Source organism: Phodopus roborovskii, unplaced genomic scaffold (assembly GCF_943737965.1).
Source record: "Phodopus roborovskii unplaced genomic scaffold, PHOROB, whole genome shotgun sequence".
In the NCBI taxonomy this organism is placed as follows: Eukaryota; Metazoa; Chordata; class Mammalia; order Rodentia; family Cricetidae; genus Phodopus; species Phodopus roborovskii.
Genome location: NW_026126585.1, coordinates 4,824,951 through 4,845,797, shown reverse-complemented (window position 1 = coordinate 4,845,797; position 20,847 = coordinate 4,824,951). Strand labels below are relative to the sequence as shown.

Here is a 20,847-nt window from a genome sequence, read left to right as displayed (position 1 = left end):
TACAGAGCCTGTGGAGCCTGGGAGACTGCGTGCAGACCGTTGGCCGTTGGAAAAGAGAGCATGCCCCCGTACCTCGAGCCAGCAGCCTCAGCAGGCACCTTGTGGAGCCCCTGCTGTGTCAAGGCTGTTGTTTTCAGAGCCTGTGCTCTGCCCCCCCCACTTCCCCCCCCTCCCAGGCATGTGCCCTCTCTGGGCATCAGAGATCAGAAAAGCAGCCAAGGGCTCCGGGTGCAGGGGACGCTGATGCCCATCGAGGAGGTGGGAGAGGACATCGTGTACCCTACCTAGGAGGGATGGCTCACTTGGGCATGGCCCCAGCTTCCACTAACGGGCCACACAGGCGTCTGCTCTGGAGCTGTGGTTTGGAGGAAATCAATGTTATGGGAACGGCGCCCAGCTCTGCTGATGTTTCTGCCTGGAGAAACTTGTGTGGGTGGCTTGGTTTAGGAATCATATTTTGCCCAGAAAGGAAGGAGGGAAAAATCACCCACCTGGCATGCCCATGGCCAGTAGGCAGACCGAGGGAGGAGCCGCATGCCAGAGAGACACCTCCTCTGCCTGGAAAGCATGCTAATGACCCACAGCAGCACTTAGGGTGTGTTCTTGTCCCTAGGTCATATTGAAGAGCCAAAGCTCTTAGCAGGGGGTCCCCTAAGCTGCCAGAAGTCATAGATGGCAGTTTGGTCATTGTCATTCCTTCTTAGGAATAAATACTCCCTCTTCCTTTTGACTGGCTTGGGGAGGGTGTGGTCTTACCCAAAATGCCCACCCAGGGAGGTGACCTGTAAGTTCTCCCACATCCATAGAGCCTGGCACATGCTCCCTCTTCCAAGTCCAGTTTTGTCTCTGTTTGCCTCCGTGGTTCTATCCCTGGTCAAGTCCTGCTGTATTAGCCCCATCGCTAAACCCTATGTCCCTGTCACCAATGCAGCTGGCTCTAAAGAATTGCGCCAGAGGAAACCTGCAGGAAACACTGGGGATGCAGAAACTCGGAAGAGAATGCCACAAACACTTCACTAGGGCTGAATGGTCCTAGTGAAGATGGTCCACACTTCACCTGCCAACCCGCTTGGCAAGAGGAGCATCCTCGCTCATGCTGGGCCCTTGGCTACCACTGGCCCCTCACAAGCCTTGCTAAGCATTCTTCCTTAATATTTTCCTTAGCAGGTATCAGTTGCACGAAGTAATGAGTTCGTTATGATATTTTTTAAAAAATAATTTACTTAACGTTAATTTTATGTGCATTGGTGTGAAGTTATCAGATTCCCCTGAAATTGGAGTTACAGACAGTTGTGAGCTGCCATGTGGGTGCTGGGAATTGAACCCAAGTCCCCTGGAAGGGCAGTCTGCACTCTTAACCTCTGAGCCGTCTCTCCAGCCCTCGTTATGGTGTTTTCATACATGTATATACTGTATTTTGATCATTTCACTTTCCATTACCAGCAACCCCCCCCCCCACCTCCAGCCACTGATCCCTTTCCTCTTCCCAATAGTTCCTCTTCTTAGTTCATAATTCTTTCTCTTTTCTCTTCAGTGGCCCTGATGAGTTTCATAGGGTTGCTTAGAGGAACTTGAGTGAGGGGCCATGTACAGCAGTGTGAACTACTCACCAGCGCCTTCAACACAAGAAAATGCCCACCCCATCACCTGCTTACTGCGTGTAGTGTCTCACAGGGGAGGGCCCACGAGGCCCCTCCCCTTCCTTGTGACGTGTTCCTAAGAATTCCCGGTCTGTGAGAGCTTTTTCTCATGTGTGGGGGCACCCTGTGCTGAGTGCATTACCACTTCCGGGCCGGTGGTCCCGTTTCTCTGTGTCCCTGCACTTTGCCTGTGCAGTGGCCTCTGCTTCCCATGTTCTGTCCCAACATTCGCTTCCCCGGGGTTCTGCTCACCTCTCCCAACTAGACTTGGTACACCCCAGAGGCTTAGAACACCCTCATGTTGCTGGGGTCGCCTGGAGGCCACCAGATCCGAACTTGGCCACCTTGTCCCTACACTATCTGTCCAGGACTCCTCACCCAAATCAAGGGCTGTGTGATAATTTATGCAAATGAGGGAGGGTGGGTGGTGGACAGAGTCACGGACATCCATCACCTCATTTCCCAGCACCAGTCATCCTTCATCAGACCCTTAAAAGATAATACAGTTTTTGTTTAAGGCAATTACTTAATCTTGACAAAGTCCTGTGTTAAGCAGGGCTGTTAATGGAGCCCGCCATTAATCAGTGCAAACCCAGGTGGGTGCTTTCTCTGAACTGCCATCACTCTTGGGGACCCAAGGTGGGCCCTTTGCCATCCTCAGAGCCCTAATTATACCAGCAGCATGCAAACCACGAGCGTCCCACGTGGGCTGCAAGGGCACCCAGCCACGGGCAGGAAAGAGGCCCATTTTTAATGCCAGTCAGGAGGCTTTCTGAGCCAAGCAGGATGATCCATGGAGGTTATTAGTAGGCACCAGGGGCACAGCTGGGGAAAACAGATAAGGCCTCTCCCTAGGGCCCATCCTGCACTTAGCATCTACTTTGTCGCCTACCTAGTGGCACACAGAAGCACTGCATGGGGCGCCCCCTGTGGGTTGCAGTTGTATTTGCAAGGCCAGGAAGGAACTGGAAGTAACATGCCTGTTGGGCACCATTAGCTCCAACACCCTATAAAGGAGCTGGGTATCAGACTGATCCTCTGTCTATCTCACACTTGTGGCCCAGTAGTGAGTAGAATAGAGACAGAGCTCAGAGCATGGGCCACCCAGGGTGCAGGGGCTTTTCCGTTTCCATTTGGGTGATAATGTAACCTAACAAAAAGTTACTTAGGAAAGGCGGGTTTATTTCAGCTTGCTGCTCCAGGTTACAGTCTAGTATGGTGGGGGAAGTCAAGGCTGGAACATCCAACAGCTGGTTAGATTTGCAGTCAAGAGCAGAGAGAAAGAAAGACTCACATGCTCCATCGCTTGCTTTGCGTGTGCTCAGCTAGATTTCTTCACTCTTATACCCGTCAAACCTTCTGGATATGCAGGCCAATATGTTGTATCAAACTGACAGTGCTAGCCATCGCAGAGGTCACAGAAGAGATGTCACTGTCTTATCCCACCCGCGAGGACAGATCTCTGTGGGAGGGAGCAAGGCCTGGCTATGACACTAAGTGGGCATGACAAGAGTCAAGTCACCATGTTTCTCCACGCCTCAGTTTTCTGCTCTGTAAAATGGGGAGATGCTAACACTTCCTGGCATGAGGGCTGTGGGGACCAATGCATTAAGAATGGGACACACTTAGGAGAGTGCCAGCGCATTACACACAGCCACGCTGTCGGAAGCCCTCTGTGAGGGAGGTACAGTTCTGGAGACTCTACCAGCCCCCAGTCGCAGTGTGTGAGGAGTTTTTCCCCTGGATGTTGAGCCCTGTTTATTTTATAGGAAGTCGGTTTCGTCTGCTTTTAATTCACACACTTAGCTCATCAAAATATTGTTTTGCAAGAGGCCTTTTGATGTCCAGGAAGCCCTTGGAACAGCTCCTCTCTATATAGTCTTATTCCAGGAAGACGGTTCTGGAAACCGCTTTGCTCCCACGGCCATGTTTTCTTTAAAACAAATTACACTTATTTGTTTGTGTGCGTCTATATCCATGTACATGGGTTTGTGCGTGTCACGGGTCACATGTGGAGGTCAGAGGACAATTTGTGGGAGTCGTTCTCTCCCTCAACCTTGTGAGTTCTGGGGATGAAACTCGGGTCATCAGGCTTGGCCACCAACCCCATTACCCATCGATCCATCTGACCAGCCCGTGGCCATGTTTCCATATCTCAGTTTCTTCGTGCAGTAATGGATTCTTCACAGGGTTTGTGGGGCGGCCCCCAAGGCTACTGGTGGACCCCATCATCCCTGCTGGCAGAAACCATCTTTTCTGTCAGTAGTGGTAGGGAGTGGGTGGGATGGAACTGGGGTGGGGCTGGGGGTGAAGGGGTGGGGGGTGAGGTGGGGTAGGGGGTGCGGGGATGGGGGTGGGGGGGAGTGCGGGGTGGGGGGGATGGCACAGACTGGAAGCTTCCTTCAATTTATGGTGATGCAGCTATGAGCCAGGCTCCCGGATACACGTTACATGGCTGGCCTGGCCATCCCCAGCCCAGCTGCCCTCCTACTCTTGATACCTTTTATGGCTATGCGTTCCGGAGACCCTCTTATTCATCGTAAGGCCCCAGAAGTCTTCACGCCCCCAGCCTCGCCTGAGCACACAGCAGCCGGCAGGGAAGGCAGTGAGCAGTGCTCCAGGCCAGGATGGAGGCAGGCTGCACCGACCGACCGGCACTGTCTGACCTGGTCGGGGTATGGGAGGTTAGAGGGAGTTGCCACAACATCACTCAGTAACCCTCCCCGGCCCTGAGAGACCTTGTGAGTTCCATGAATGAAAAGATGGGAGGGAGGGAGGGAAGACATGGTATCTGTAATAGTAATTGTTATGTTAAATAAGTGACATGAAGACGTTATGGAAGCTAAGGTTTAGCTTAGGAGAAGAACTGAGAGGTGGGATTTCCGTTTCCATGTTTTATGTGGTCACAGGTCTATGATTAGCATGGACTAGACATCCATCAGCGTGCAAAGATGACCACTTAGGCCTGAGCTGCCTGTGACGACCACTGAGTGTTGGTGCTATGTCCCAGTGAGATGCATGGACGGGAAGGAAGGGGCCGTATTTTGAAGACATCATGGACCAAAGAATACAAAATGTCTCTCATTAACAGTTTTTATATTGCTCCCATGCAGACCTTTTGATTGTGTGTGTGTGCTTGTTCATATGTGTGTGAGTACATGCGTGGGCAAGCATGCGTGCACATCTATCTGGAGTCTAGAGGGCAACCTGGGGTGTGGGTCTCTCGTGACCTGGAAGCCACTGATGAGCCTGGGTTGTCTAGTCAGCCAGGGAGCTAATGCGCTCCAGGGGTCCCTAGCTCCTCCTCAGTGGGAACTCAGTGATGGAGCTCAGCAGAGCTGTAGGCAGACAGAGCCACGCTGGTGCTCCTGCAGGCTGAGCTGTGTGATGTGTGCCCCTCTGGGCTCTGACCCGCCACTCCCCTCATTTCACAGATGGGGACACTGAGGCACAGAGTGACTCAGCACTACTCATCACCACCCAGGCCTCTGGGCTGGTCCCATCCCCTGTTATCTCAGGGACACCATTTAAAGGGGTAGACTGCATGGTCCAAACTCTGTTACGAGCACTCCCTCTCGCCAGCCTGGCCCCCCAGCCCCAAATAAGCGCAGACGCTATATTGATTATGAGACTGTTGGCTGGTGTCTTGGGCTTCTTATTGGCTAGCTCTGTCTTAATTATTAACCCATTTCTATTCATCTAAGGATTTCTACATGATCTTATCTTACCGGAGAAGGGTCCGGACCTCTAACTCCTTTGGCAGCTCACATGACGACTGACTCTGACTCTGGTGGGCTCCTGCCTACCTTTCCCAGACTTCTCCTCCTCTCCTAGTCCCGCCTACTTTCCTGCCTCATTGGCCATTGGCCCAACAGTGTTTTATTCATCCACCAAGAGAGACATATTCAGAGAAACATATACGGAAGGACATCCCCCATCACAACTCCCCAAGGCTCCAGCCGGCCTCTCCCATGGCGTTCTCTGGAGCACACTTTGTGCATGTTTCTTCTCTCCCGCCTTCCTAGCCTTGAGCTCAACCCTAGGACGCTGTCCACACGGAGTGGCCAGTGCTGGCTTCGGCCCAGCCCCATGTGCACCTTCAACAGCTATTTTATCAGTAATGCCTTGGCCGGACTCTGTACATCTGTACAGCCAAAGGTTCAGCTGCTAACTTGGCCTGCTGGACAAGGGGCAGCTTGTGCTGTTTGAATGTTGGGCCTGATTTTAGCACCTCCCCCTCCCCCTGAGCGAGGCTGAAACACTTTTTAATCGCATGCTGTGAAGCGGCCACTCATTATTCTTACTAAAAGCATCCTGTGAGGCAGTAGCTCCCAGAAGCTTGCTTTGTACCTGGTTACTGGGAATACATGCCATTTGTGCAAGGCCCCGAGGACAGGCATTCGGACTTGAGGACTGAGGTGTCCTTGCTTCTAAACTATTTTAGCCACAGCCATTCTAGCTCTGAGGCGTGGGCCTTAGGAGCACTTGGCCACCTGAGTCCACCTGACTGACAGGCTAGCCTGGGAGGCTGTCTATACTTCAAAGTGGACTGGGGAGCTCAGTGAGGGCTCCCCAGGACCGGTCCACTCCCTCATCTTTATGGCATTGAAAAGTCTAGGTGGCCGAGAGCTACGTCCCTAATGGTGCTGAAGCCACTTGTGCAGACATTTTATAAGAGAGGACTACCCCCCACATTCCCTTGTTTTCGTCCGGTACGCAGGGGCCACCAGTACTGGGGAAGCATATTTGGAGTAGCAAGCATGAGCCTTCTGGGCATTGGTGTCTGGGGATGTGATGAGCAGCCAGGAGGGATCCATTTGCTAGAGCCCCTTTCTACAAAGCTATGAAGCCTGCCCTTTGTGCCTTGTTTTGCTTTGTCTTCTTTTTTTTTTTTTGTTAAGACAGTGTCCAATTGGCCTGGAATTGGCCAATTCAGCTCAGCCGGCTGGCCATGAAGCCACAGGAATCTGCCCTTCTCTCCCTGGCCACCACTGGGATTTCAGGCACACAACTCCACACCCAGCTTTCCTTTAGACGGGAGAAAGAACTCAAACTCAACTCTTAACGCTTGTGTGACAAACACTTTATTGCCCGAGTCACCTTCCCAGCCCCTTCACTAACCTTCTTTTGTCAAAGACATAAGCATAGATTGCTACCCATGTCCTTCCATTACGAGGAAAATTACCTAGGAACCATCTGAACAGGCGTGAAAATTCCTTCCATCGTCTTGCCAGGCTTGTTCACTTTGAAGGAAAGTCATGAAATAATTGTCCTGGAGTTTACTCAAGGCACACAGAATATCTTTTTTTTTTTTTTTTCTTTCTGATATGTCTGTGCTTATGTATTTGGAAGCACGCGTACGCACCTGTGTGTATGTTCCCAAAGGCCAGAGGACACCTCAGATGTCACCTCAGGAACACTGTTCGCCTCCTTTGACACACTGGTGAGCTCCTTCCAGTTAGACTAGGCTGGCTGGTGAGCCCCAGTAACTCCCTGTCCTTATCTCCCCTACACTGAAATGATTGCACACCACTAATGCTTTACCTGGGTTCTGGGGATTGGGTTTGTGTGTCCTCGCGCTTACAAGGCAAGCATTCTCCCAGCTGAGCTATCGCCCCAGCCCAGACATGGGGAGCTGTGAGCTGAGGGAACATGCTCCATCATTCACTAACCTGGAAAGTCACAGAGTCTTCCATAGTGGGAGAGAAAACGGAGCCCCTCCCACAGAGCACTGTGAGATCCCTTCAATTCAGGAGGTCGGAGCTGGCTCCAGCTTTGGAGTGCTCACGACAGTGGCCACCCCCAAAGTGCATAATGGATGGACAGCAGTGAGTGTCCTTCGCAGAGGTGAGGCTCCTGGCGAAGGCTCTGGAGGTATACAGTTATGGCTCTGGAGGTATACAGTTATTCCAGTAACCACTTAGTGTGGTAAGACCATGTGTGCAGAGCATGGGCTCTCAGTATCGGAACCACTCATTCTTGGATGTTTTGATCCCTAAGGGCAGAGGACCCAGCATTCAGACAAGGCCTCCACACTTGCTTTCTTGATCCTTGGTCGTAGAGACAGCCACATCACTGGCTGCTGAGCTTCAGCCAGCTGCCCTTCCTTGGCCTGGTCGTCCTGCAGCCTACATCTAAATGTGCTGGAGCTTTACTGCAACATCGACCTGTTGTATCACTTATTTTTTCTTGTTCCTGGGACAAAACACCCAATCAGATGCAACTCGAGGAAAAGGATTGCAGGAAATTCTCTAGGGAAGGACCTGGGCCACAGCCCCTCACGTTGGGAAGGCACAGGAGCGGGAACGTAGGTGTCTGGTCACGTTGCATCTGCCCTTAGGCAGCAGAAAGATGAATTCTGTCCCTCGGCTTGCTTTCTCCACTTTCTCCAGTCCAGAACCCCAGCCATCTGCGGTGGTGTGAAGGAGATCTCCCTCTGTGGTTTGTGTATTTGAGTACTTGGTACTCAGAGGTGTGGTAAAGTTTGGGAGTTGGGGGAGGTGTGGCCTTCTTAGGAGACTGTGTCACTGGAAGTAGGCTTTGAGAGTTTAAAGATTCCCACCATTTCCCGTTTCCTCTCTGTTCAAGACATGGACTCTCTGCTTCTGTTCCGGCAGCCGTGTGTACCACCTGCTTCCATGTCTCTCGGCCACGACAAACACTCATCCCTCTGGAACTGTAAACCAAATAAACTTCCCTCCATACACGGCTGCTCGACATGTTCATCATAGCTGCAGAGAAGAAACTAATAAGCTCTCCCACGCTCAGGGTGGGTCTTCCCTGCCCAGGTCAACCTGTCTGGAAACTCCCTCACAGCTCCACCCAGGAGTGTGTTTCCATGGTGATTCTACATCGCATCCCACTGATCCCATCGCACACCACCTTTAGGGTGTAAAGGCTCTTGTCAGTACCTGGCAACAGGACTTCTCAAAGAAATTCACACAGGACACATGTCCCCCACCTTGTCATAACTCCAGAGACACCTGTCCTCCAGGGAATGGATGGCCTGGAGGCTGAGGCGTCTCCTGCCTGATACACGGGTCGTGGCCACTGGTGACCCATGTTCCCCTCTCTGGGCAGTATCTACATGCCACATTTGACTATCTCAGAACCTTCTAGTGGCTGACATGACTTCTAGTCTTGTTTCCACAACCCGGGTTTTCTGAGTTCTTTAAATAAGGAACCCACTTCATTCACCACTCTGGATGTTATGAGGCCTAAGATGAGCTCAGCTTCCGGGGAAGGACTCTCCCAGCGTTGTCCTCAAACACAGCAAGGTCATCATCACCTGGGGAACCTGTCACACAGATGTCTCCTCACCAGACCCTACCAGCCAAGCAGCATTTGGTGTTTGAGTTAGCATACGGAAATTCTGGACTTTAGGTGACAATAGCCTCCACTCTACCTCGTCAGGGTCTTTCTGTGCAAGATCAAAACCAAATGTGCATTTTTTCCAGGGGTCAGGGCGTGGCCACCGAACATTCCCCACTTTGAGCTTTTTCCTGAAACTTGAAAAGAGACATTCCTTTGAAATGGAATATGGTGTGTATATATATGTATGTATTAGAAGGACATGATTTAATTTAAATTTCTTTTTTCCTTAAAAAAAAAAGAAAGAAAGAAAGAAAGAAAGAAAGAAAGAAAGAAAGAAAGGAAACGTTCTGTGGAATAATCAGATTCAATATGCCAGTGGAAGGCGGGTTTTGGTTTTTTGGTTTTTTGGTATGTGGATCTAGTGCATGTGCTTATATATGGGTAAAGAGGTGCATGTCTGTATGTCTGGCGTATGTGCAGGTGTGTGCAGGTGTACGTGCATCTGCAAAGACCGGAGCTGGACATCAGTATCTTCCCCCTCATACTCTCCACCTTATTCCTTTGAAAGGGTTTCCCACTGAACCTGGAGCTAGGTTGGCAACTAGCAAGGCCCAATGACTTTCGTCTCCGTCCCTACAGCACTGGATTACAGGTGGCCATGGCCAGCTTTTTACACAGGTGCCAAGCATTGCAACTCAGGTCCTCAAGCTTACACAGCACTTACCCGCTGAGCTGTCTCCCTATCCTGGGGTAGCTCTTGTTCCTGGCTTCTCTTTGTGTCCCTTGCCTTCTGCTGTGGCCTCTGTATGGGGATGATTTCTTACAAGAGCTGGAAGCTAAACTTCCTCACAGAGAACTACTTTGGGCAAGCGTTTATTTCTGGAAGCTTCCATAGGGAGTTTGAGGCGGTGGCCCATACTGAGCTGAAATGTCCAAGACCAGATGAACCCATGCCAGCCTTCATCCCTTCTGTAAAGGCTGCATGTGGCTATGGGTATGAAGCTCTGAGTGCAAGTCCGAGAATGGATGAATGAGCGTGTGCTGTCCTGTTAGAGCAGGGCTCCGGTGACTGGACTGGAGGCCGCTGAAAGAGCCACTGGGACAGAGGACTGTGTGTGGGGATACAGAGGGCCATAGCAAAACCATGGGTTCTGGGAGGCGGAGCTTCGTGCTTGCCCTGCAAGCCCCTTCCTGCTGGAGCTATCTGCATTTCCTTTTTGTCTCTGTAGTGTCCACATATAGTTATTGAGCTTACCTGCAGACAGGCAGATGTAGACTGCATGTGGAAACTTACCCAAGTCCCTGAAACGGACATTTCTGATTCCCAGAGGGCACCAGCCTCCAAAGTGCCTGGTCATTCTGTCACAGTTTAGAGTCTATGCTTACCTGTGCAGAGGTGGGGAACTCAGAAAAGGGTGGCTGTCTGCTTCTACACAGCTCGAGAGGCTGAGCCAGGCTGGTTCAAATGCCTCTTGTCCGTTGCTGACTCCTCACAGAGCCTGGTTTGTCAGGGAGATGTGCTTTCTGTTCGCCTAGTCCCTAGAGGAGAGCACCACAAGCGTACGCCAGTGAAGACAGAATTCAAGTTAAAATTTCAGGAGAGGCCTGAAGAGATGGTCCAGTGGGTAATACACTTCCCGCTCTTCAGAGGACCTGAGTTCAGTTCTCAGTGCCTGTGATGTAGCAGGTAGCCTGTATGCAGCTCTGGGGGATCTGATGTCTACTTCCGGCCTCTATGGGTACCCGTACACATAGAGCAGCATACATTCACACCACACACACACACACACACACACACACACACACACACACACACACAATTAGTAATTGCTTTTAATTCAGGAGAAAGGTTTCCTCTCATTGAGAATTCTTCACGTCAAAGCCAATTAGGCAGCTCATCCTATAATCTCAGCGCTCAGACGGCTGGCGATCTTCAGAGGGAGGGTCGTCATACATTCAAGGCCAGTTTGAGACCCTGTCTCCCACTTCCCCCAAAATTGATAGCATTAAATCCAAATGTCTACCAACAGTTTAGCAGACAAAGTGTGGTATATCCATACAATGGAATAGCCTTCAACCTTAAACGGAGAGAAATCACAGCCCACTACAATATGGTGAACCCCAAGGACACAGGCTGAGTGAAGCGAGCCAGGCCCAGAAGGGCAAGCACTCTGCTGATAAAAATGATACCGTGTCCATAAACACTGACTGCAGAGTGACTGCTGTCATAGACAGGGACTGAGGGACTGTTAGTGTTTAATGGGGACCGTTCCTGTTAACATGTTGAAACGCTCTGTAGGCGATAGCCTCCTAAGTCTGAATATGATGCTGCTCGACTCTCTCCTTACAATGGTAGATGTTTGTGAGCATGTTCATGTATGTGAGGTGCTCGTGTTGCATGGGTGCATGTTTACATATGCACATGTGTATGGAGGCCAGAGATTAGTCTCTGTTCATACTTCAGGTGCCGACCACCTTGATTGGTGAGACACGATCTCTCACTAGTATCTGGGACCCGACAGTAGGGCCGGGCTGTCTGGCCAGAGAGCCCCAGGGATCCTCCTGTCTCCTCCTCAGAGCTAGGTGTGTGAGTGTGCACCACCTCGCCAGGCTTTTCATGTGGGTTCTGGCTTTGAATTTGCGTTCTCTAAGCTATCTCCCCAGCCCCAACTCTCCACTCTTAGTGTTAATTATCGACCCATGCACGCTGGCGGGTGCCTCGAGAACTGAAAACACCAACACGTGTGTGTCAGTTCGGAGCTGAGTCAGCCCCCGTCTGCACTTGGCCTGTACTCAACAAATCATCGGGATAATTGCAGGATGCTCTTTGCTTATTGAAAGAAAATGCCTGGGTGCCCCAGAGGCAAACCTAATTATAGGCTTTAGGAAAACAGGGCCTTTTAACAAGTAGGCTGGGAAAAGGCTAAGGACTGGAGCATTCCTCTGTGGATGCTTTCCTCAGTCAAAAGGCCACTGGCTCAGGAAAGTGGGACCGAGTCTGACTGTGCCTCAAGCACATCATCGAGACCCCTGACAGCCCCTTGATACATGCCCTGAAGTAAGGCTAGTCTTCGCAAACTGACCTGTCACTAGTGTAAACGCTAGACATTTCCCTTCTGTGATATTGTGACAAAAGAGTTAAATTTACCGTTGTTTGGGGCTGGAGAGATAGTAAAGAGCTTGCCGTGCAAGCATGACAATACAGTCAGAAGCCTGGCATGGTGACATGTGCTTGGCTTGCTATCCCAGCTCTGGGGAGTGGGTCACTGGGACTTAGTAGCCAGCCTAGCTGAATCAGCTATCCCAAAGTCCCTGTGAGACATCTTGTCTTATAAAACAGTGTGAATAGGTGAATAGAGCCTCAAGACAGTTGTCCTGTGGCCTTCACATGCATGTGATCACATGTGTACACACACACACACACACACACACTCTCTTACACCAAAAGCGGAGAGTTAGCTATCTATGCAGATGCCCCTAAGCCAGGCCTGGCCTTGCCTCACAGATGGTTTTAGGTTAAATATGTGCAGCCTGTGTGCACAGTGGATCTGAAGCCTCTACCTGACGCTACTGAAGCCACACGCAGCCAAGCCAGGGTGGGCAGAAGCTGGCGGGAGTTGGAGCCTGTCAGCGCTGTCAGCCCTGATTTGTGGCCAAGCTGGGTTCCCCAAGTTCAAAGAGCATGGAGCTGCTTGTCTTTGTCAAGAGCACGGCTGGGGATCTTTTATGTGGAAGATGTAGGGTTCTCGGGCTGGCTTTGATTATTTATTCATCCCCCTTCGTGGGTGTGTGATAGCCAGGCATCACGGAGTCCCTTGTCCTGACCACTCTGGCTCAGGAATTCATGGAGCTTAAAGCCTTTTGAAAATTGTTTTTCCAGGGAGGGGGAAAGTTTTTGAAGTCTTCTCTCTCTCTCCCTCCCTCTGCACAGTTCCTCAGCAGCTCCTGCCGCCTTTCCACGCGCCTTTGCCGATTGACATGCGACACCAGGAAGGACGGTACCATTACGATCCTCACTCAGTCCACAGTGTTCACGGGTAAGTGCCGCCTCCCATCTTCCGCTCCTGGTGTGCAGCCACCTGCCTCTGCCCTTCCGGTCATGACTGTGCAGCCATGAGCCGGTGACACGGGCATATTAGCCACCTTCTGCTTTCTTCTGAGTAGCAAGCTTGGATCACGTGCCATCACCACGGTCTGTGGCTCTAGGCTTACTCGTTGGTTCCTATGTGACTGGAGGCTCATTACCCATCTGGTACCCCAAACACAAGTCAAGAATGTAACCTTAGGTGGGTTGGATCCCCCTTTTACTACCTTAGGTATCCTGAAGCATTGGGTGACTCTTTAAAACAAGCTCAGAGTGATGCTTTGGGGTCTCCTCCTGCCTCTCACCTTGAGGTCCACAAGGGCAAAGGCAACACCTTGATGTGACTGGGCATTTCCACCGGGAGGCTTCAGCCCCTGCACCTCATTCTCCTACCATTGACAAAATACTTGAGCAACACAAGGAGGGCAAGTTTATTTTGGTTCATGCTTTGAGGATACAGTGCACCGTGGTAGAGAAGTCCTGGCAGCCAGTCACATGGCATCCACATTCAGGAATCAGAGAGGGATGAATTCCAGTGCTCAGTTGGCTCTCTCTTCCCCCCCCCCCACCAGTACAGGCCATGTAATAGCGCCACCTTCAGTTAGGGTGGGTCTTCCCCAAATAACCTAGTTTTAAATCCCTACCAGTATCTACATATGTCCCCTGTGTGGGTCTCCATTGCCAAGTAGATCACCAATATTCACCATCACAGAGGTCTAGGCCTTGGCCGTTACCCTACACTCAGCCTCTCTACCGCCTTCCTGCTTGGGCAGTGGGTCCCTCTGGCCGTCCCTTCCCACTGTCCTCTGGCCACTTGTCCACATCAAGTTGCTGTCGGGGATCCTGATTCCTAACTCCTGTCACCTGTCTTTTGTGACTGGCTCCTGTGGCCTGCCCGTCCTCTAGAAACTTCTCAGCTTCAGAGTCAGCTCCTGAGGACAGCTGGATGCCCCACCCTGAATGGACCCTGCTCTGGATTTGGACAGCAGTGCCATACCAGAATAAGCCGTTATCATACATGCTCCACGTGGACTCTGAGCTTCCTTTGGGGTTGTGCTGACAATGACAGATGCATAGTAGGTGCACACAGAGTGCTGAGTAGAAAGTCCCTGCTGGCACACTGTGTGCAAGACTCTGTCTTCCACTAGAATGAAATTGGCCTGCATAGCTGTGTCCTCGGATGTTCGAATCGTTGTGCTTTTGCTGTATCCCAGGCAGCCCTCCAATGATACATGTTTTAGCGTGCCTACTGCCTACTAGACAGCTGACCCAGGACTTGGGTTTTCTTTTAAAACAAATTTTAAGTTTAATGTTGGGGAATGACAAGATGGCTCATAGGGTAAAAGTCGTGCAGCGCAAGCCTGGGGGGCTTGAGTTCAAACCCTGGGACCCATGTAAGGCAGGAGAAGAGGACCAACTCCCCAAGGTTGTCCTCTGACCTCCACTTCTCTACATGGCACGCACACACCCATATACACAGATAATGCACATACACAATAACCAATAAATTAGTCGATTAAAATCGAGTTTTAATTTGGGAGTAAATTCAGGCATGTGAACTTGTAAGCATTAGACAAGATAAACTACAGGCCCTCCACTCAGCTATTCAGATATTAACATCCTGTATCATCCAATACCAATATGGAGAACTGGCCCACACATCTACTACAGATGTGGATGGTTTGCCCTTATATATGTGTTTACTTGTTCAGGATCCAGTGAAGGACCTCACACTGAGTATATGAGTGTGTGTGTATGTGTGTGCATGCATGCATGTGTGTGCACATGCGTGTGCACAAGTGGAGGCCAGAGAAGGACATCAGATACCCTTCACTATCACTTTCCTTACTCCCTAGAGACAGGGTTTCTCCCTGAACCCAAAGCTAAGCTGCCAGCCAGCAAGCCTCAGTATCCTCTGTCTCTGTCCACTCGAAGCAGTGATTTACAGATCCACAGCCATGCCCAGATTTTCAAGTGGGTGCTGGGGATTAGAACACGGTCCACATCTCCCACAGAAAGTGCTCCTATCCACCGAGAGCTATCTCTCTAGCCCTTAGCCATGGGAATTATCTCTTTGCTCACTGGCTTCCATGACGTTTGCCGCAGACTTTGTGTCCATTTCCTGTGGCTCAGTGACCTAACACAACAGAAATTTTTTTCCCATACAGTTCTGGAGAGAACGCGTGCCTTCGTCTTTTCCCAGTTCTGGAAGCCTGCATCTTCTGGCTTGCAACCCCAACCTCACACCTTACCACCTTTCCCCTGCCCCTGCCCTTGCATTGCTCATCATTCCTGCTACGGTTTTCTCCCTGGCTTTCTGTTTCATCAGAGACACTTGCTGTTGCTTTTCGAGATGATCCAGCTGGGTCCGGGATCATCTCTGCATCCTGAAATCCTCTTCCAAATCACGACCGGGATGCAGATGACATTACAGGTTCAGTAGGTTAACACGCATGCCTTATGAGAGGCTAGTACTTAAAATCACCAAGCCCTGGTGCAGAGACTGGGAGGTAGCCCTTATGCTCCTGTGAGGTTTAGGGGACCGGACTCTGGGACATAACCCAGTAGGATCTTGCCTGTCAGCCCTAGGACCTGTGACCTGCTAGGTCAGGCTTCAGAGCCTCCTTGATAACATCAGGATGGCTGGCTTCCACCAAGAAGGCCAAGGAGGGGCTAGCCTCAGGCTCTGGAAGGCATACCTCTTTATCCTCATACTCCCTGTATCCCAAGTGAGAAATAGACAAAGTCTGTAAGAAAAAAATGGCCCCATAGTTCTGGCTTCTGTGATTAATGTGGTCAGAGCCTGGTGGAGTCCCCAATCCATCAGGCCTGTGTTGTAGCCCGCTTGCTACCACCAATGTGTCTAATTATACAAGCGGCACGCGGCAAATGAGCTACAGTGTCATCTCTCGTCACTAGAGTCTAAGCCTCGGCCTGCCTCTTGGAGTCGCAAGGCCTTTGCTTGCTGCTGGGTGCACTCGCTGCTCTGCTCAGCCCTCTCTTGCCCCATACCACTTAAACATTCAGACCCCGTGCCTGAACTCCCAGGGGGTGGAGGATCCCAATGTGCGGGCTCTGAGTCTAGAGATCCCTGGCCTCCCACATGCCCGTAGCCCCGCTTCAGTCAGGCTCAGAGAGTCATGCGGTCACCTCATCCCTGGCAGGGTGCCTGGCGGTGCAGAAGAGGTGGTCCATGCTAACCCACTGCCTCATCTGTCTCCTTTACCAAGCAGCCCTGTCTATTGAACGTTGGGTTGCAGACGAGGAGCTGATGATGCCATGCAGCCTACAGTTGCCTTTTCGTATAGTTGCCATGAAGGACCAAGAGTACTTTGTGCCCTTGAGCAGAGGGTAAGGAGTCCACACCGATGCTTCAGGAAGCTGGTGTCTGCCTTCGCCCTCAGTGTTGCTGTAGGCCCAGCCCTGCTCTGCTCTGAGGTTCCCGACAAGGCCAGTTGGCACTGCCTGTGGCCTAGAATTTAGAGAAGCTGCTCAGTGCAGCAAGCCCCAGTCTGAGCAATGCGGGATGTTGGCTTTTCAGAGAGGACTTCATGCAGCCCAGGCTGGCCTCAAACCTGCTCTGTAGCTGAAGATGGTGCTGAACTTCTGATCCTCTGCTTCTGCCTCTAGTGCTGAAATTACAGATGTGCACCGTCGCGTTATTTATACCACAGCAGGGATGAAACCCAAGACTTCTTGTTTGCCAGGCAACACCCACCGACTGAGTTCCTTGTCTTTTTAAAATTAATTTGCATACCAATTGCAGTTCCCCCTCCCTCGCCTTGATCACTCCCCCCTTCTCCCCTTCCCACCCACATCCACTCCTCAGAGGGGGTAAGGCCTTTCTTGGGGTGTCCACAAAGTCTGGCATACCAAGTAGAGGCAGGACCAGGCCCCTCTCCCCACCCTGGCATCAAGGCTGAGCAAGGTATCCCACCATAGAGAATGGGCTCCCAAAAGCCAGTTGATGCACCTGGGTTTGGTCCTGGTGCCACTGCCTGGGGCCCCCCAACAAATCAACTCGAATAATCGTCACCCACGTTCAGAAGGTCTAGCTGGGTCCCACCATGCAGGTTCTCCAGCTCTCTTAGGGTGTTTGGAACCCAGCTCCAGATAATTCTGACTTTCCCAGCCCACGATGAAGCCTGGGGATCTGCTTGTTTGCAAGTTTACACAGACCAGTGTTTAGGGACCCCCCCCCCCCGTCTGTTTTATGTCCAGGAAAGAGGCCCAGAGCTGTGAGCTGTCTCCCTGGATTCATAGAGCCAGCTACCCTTTCAACAATAGCGACTGCATCTCAACTCACAGCTGAGCCCCAATCCCATCCTGGCTGACCTAAACCCGTTCATGTCCCAGCTTGCAGAAGGCATAGAGCGGAGCATGCTGGGTAGTGATGATGACCTCTGAGCCAGAGACCAGTGTCCTGCTGTGAACTCCTGTCTGGCACCATGCCTGACCTCCAGGACTTCCAGCCACCCCACATTCTGGGTCTGACTACAGCTAATGGCTCCCTGCAGATCACTTGGTCCTGCGTTAAACTTAGTTTGTAGTCATACAAGGCCACTCTTCATAGAGGGCAGAAAGGCTCCAGCTGGGGACAGATGGCTCTGGGGTCTCTCTCTCTCTCAGTTCACGGTGAGTCAACACACTAGCTGGCGTGTTAAGGAAGTAAAAGGAATACCAGGTGGTGGGCATACCTTACCCAAAGTCCCCCAAGGGAACCGTTTTAAAAATATGAGTTCCCGCCTGTCCCCAGCAGGAGCATGCAAATGGAGATGCCAGCCCGTGAATTGGTTCACTGTCACTTAAAGGCGGTCGTTTCTTTGCCGTGATTGTACTCAGCTAGCTGACTTTCTAGTCTGGGGCGGGGGTGGGGGTGGTGGAAAATGGCTTTTCCAAGGTCACTGTTGTGGATGAACTCTCACCTGTGACTTCCTAGCGTGGTCCTGGGGCTTGTGACCATCTTCAGCCATTCACGCAGGGCAGCAGCTGGGCAGGAATAAGTAGGGCTGATTCCCCCTGGATTCCAGGCTCTACGTCCCCGTTTGTGACTTTCGCTCTATTAGCTTGGCTTGTGCTCCTTAGAGAACTGTCTTCTCCCTAGGAAATGTGTCTGCTCCTTGCCAGAACCCCTTGGAAGGGGACTTTGGAAGGGCCTGCCTGCCCGCTTCCTGGGCTGAGGTGCTAGGTGGACTCAGGGTCACTGACCAGGGGCCTGACATGGCTTCCTCTGACATGTTGCTCTCTGTCTCTGAGTCTCTCCCTCCCTCTCCCTCTGTCTCTCAAAACTGCTATGGCTGACAACTTGCTTCCTCAGATGTGGCTGTGTGGACAGCCTGCCTTTGATGGGGTGACACAGCCGTGACAGGACCCTCAGGCAAGAGGAGACCTTTTTGGTCAGCCCAGCTATGAAGCAAAGTTAGACTGCTACCAAGCCGTCACTCACTCCCCATCCAAAGGGGAAATTCGGGACACTAGAAGGCCGGCTGCCTCTTCCCTGAGCGTGGTAGACTTTGCTGTGGAAGATAACGAGAGAGAATTACTTGAGAGATTTAATCAAACTCACAATCCTGGGACTTCAGCCATGATTGCTGGCTTCATCATCATGAGCCTGGGGTGAAGCAGGGACCCTTGTGGTGGCAGATCCTGCTCACCGCATGGCAGCCAGCACACAGCGAAGCGAGAAAAGCCAGAGGTGAAATGGGCCCCTTTACAGTTGGGAGGATGCGAGGTCGGCTGTGTACAAGCCGAGGACCTGATTTCAGCCCCCTAGAAGCCACTTTTAAAAAGCCAGTCAGGGTGGTGTGCTCTAGCAATCCTAGTGCTAGGGAGGCTGATCTGTGGTCTTACTAGCCAGCTAGTCTAGCCAAATTGGTGTGCTCCAGGTTCAGTGAGAGGCCCTGTGTCAGGAAATAAGTGGAGAGCAACTGAGGAAGCCTCCCGACATGGACCTGTGGCCTTCTCATTGCTGAAACTGAAAACACACGTACTCATTCTCTCTCTCCCCCCAGAGGCAGGCCTGTAATAACCTACTTCCTCCAGCCAGACTCCAGTTCCCAATAATGTCATCCATTATGAATCTATCCACGGGTTAATTCCTTGATGAAAAGCAGAGCTCCCATGACCCAGTCACTTCCCAGGACCCAACCTCCCCCCCCCCCGCAGCTGTTAGCCACATGGGACTTGTGGGACATTTCAGAGTTAAACTGGAACACGTTCCTAGCCATGGCATGGGTAGGATTTGAACTCCAGGCAGTGTGATCCCTGCCGTCATCTCCCCCTATTCCGAGAACGCCAGCTCCTCGGCCCAGAAACGTGCTCAGTGGTGTGGGACGGACAGCTCATTTATAATGGAATCTGGCCTGTAAAAGTTTAATGAGGAGCCTGTCTGATAAGGTGCCTAGTGTTTGATCTTTGTGGATACCAGCTGCTCATGTAAGAGGCGCTTCCTGGCCTTGGCCTTGGGGAGCGCTGATGGGGTCAGCTGTGGTCAGAATCCAGTGGGGAGTAAAGGTATCCTCCTGTAGACATGAGTATGGGAGGAGTATGTCCCCAGCAGCTGCAGGGACAGGCTTCTGGCCAGGGTAGTGACACCCCGATCTCCCTCTTGTCCCTTGGGGTTCTGTTGGACATTTGCCACTCTGTACTCTCAGGATGGAGGCAGAAGTGGGCAGGGCTGGGATGTGGATCCTACTGTATATTCTTGCTACAAACGGGCTGGCGAGTTCACCACCACAAGCCTCAGTTTCTTCTTCTATAAAGGGGGGTGTGCCCTTGTGATGGTTAATATCATCAACGTGACAGTATGTAGAATTTCCTAGGAGAAAGCCTCTAGTCCTGTCTGTGAGGGAGTTTCTAGACCAGGTTAGCCAAGCAGGCCTACTTGCAACATGGGTGGCCTCCCCCCCCCCCCCGGGCTGGGGCCCTGGCTGAAAGGCAAACGGTCTTGCAGCACCGACATTTGAGTCTCTCTACTTGCTGACTGGATGCGATGATGCAGTGTGCCCAGCTGCCTTCTACACCTTCCCTGCCAAACTTTCCATCCTTAGGTCACTTTTGTCCAGTGTTTTGTCACAGTGATGTGAAAAGGAACCACCCAGCCCTGGTGGGATTTGTGTGAGGATAAGTGAATTATTACCTATGGTATATGCTATAGTTTGGATCTAGATTAGGATGTCGCCCAAAAGCTCCTATCCATGGTTCGGTGGTTCCTGTCCTGTGGGGCTGTGGGAAGTGGCAGAACCTTAGTGGGAGGAAGTTGTCATTGGTGGTGTTGCTCTTGGAAGAGATGCTGGGACCTAGCCACTGTGAGGTAAAAAAGCTTCTCCACCACCTTCTCCCTGCCTCTCTGCGATGTCCTCTGTCACCACAGACCCACATCAACGGGGCTCAGGTGCCTGCAGACTTTCTAAACTGTGAACCAAGACAAACCATCCTTTTAAGTGTGTGTGTGTGTGTGTGTGTGTGTGTGTGTGTGTGTGCGTGTTCATGTATGTACATGTGCAAGCCAGAGGACAATTCTTCTATCACTATGCACCTTGGCTTTTGAAACATAGTCTCTCTCACAAGCTTAGAACTCACCATTAGGCTACTCTGGCCTTCATCCCTGAGTGAAAAGCACTTCAGCAGTTGAGCCATCATCCCAGCCCCAATCCTTTCTTCTTTCTGAGTCGGTTTATCTCAAGTATTTGGAAAGCTGAGTGGTACACATAATGTGTGTGAGACAGTTCATGGCATGCATGTGTGCACACACACAGGCACACGCGTGCGCACACACACAACACACACACAGAGAGAGAGAGAGAGAGA

The 20,847-nt window shown here is 51.5% G+C and overlaps 1 protein-coding gene across 1 annotated transcript in view; it reads left to right on the top strand.

Annotated features, from left to right (window-relative positions):
• Gli2 (GLI family zinc finger 2) overlaps positions 1–20,847 on the top strand; it is a 147,364-nt gene that overhangs the window by 76,243 nt on the left and 50,274 nt on the right. Inside the window, exon 2 of the mRNA XM_051204028.1 lies at positions 12,886–12,991. Within this exon, the coding sequence (XP_051059985.1) occupies positions 12,933–12,991 (59 nt within the window). The 5' untranslated portion in view covers positions 12,886–12,932. The remainder of the gene's footprint in view (positions 1–12,885; positions 12,992–20,847) is intronic.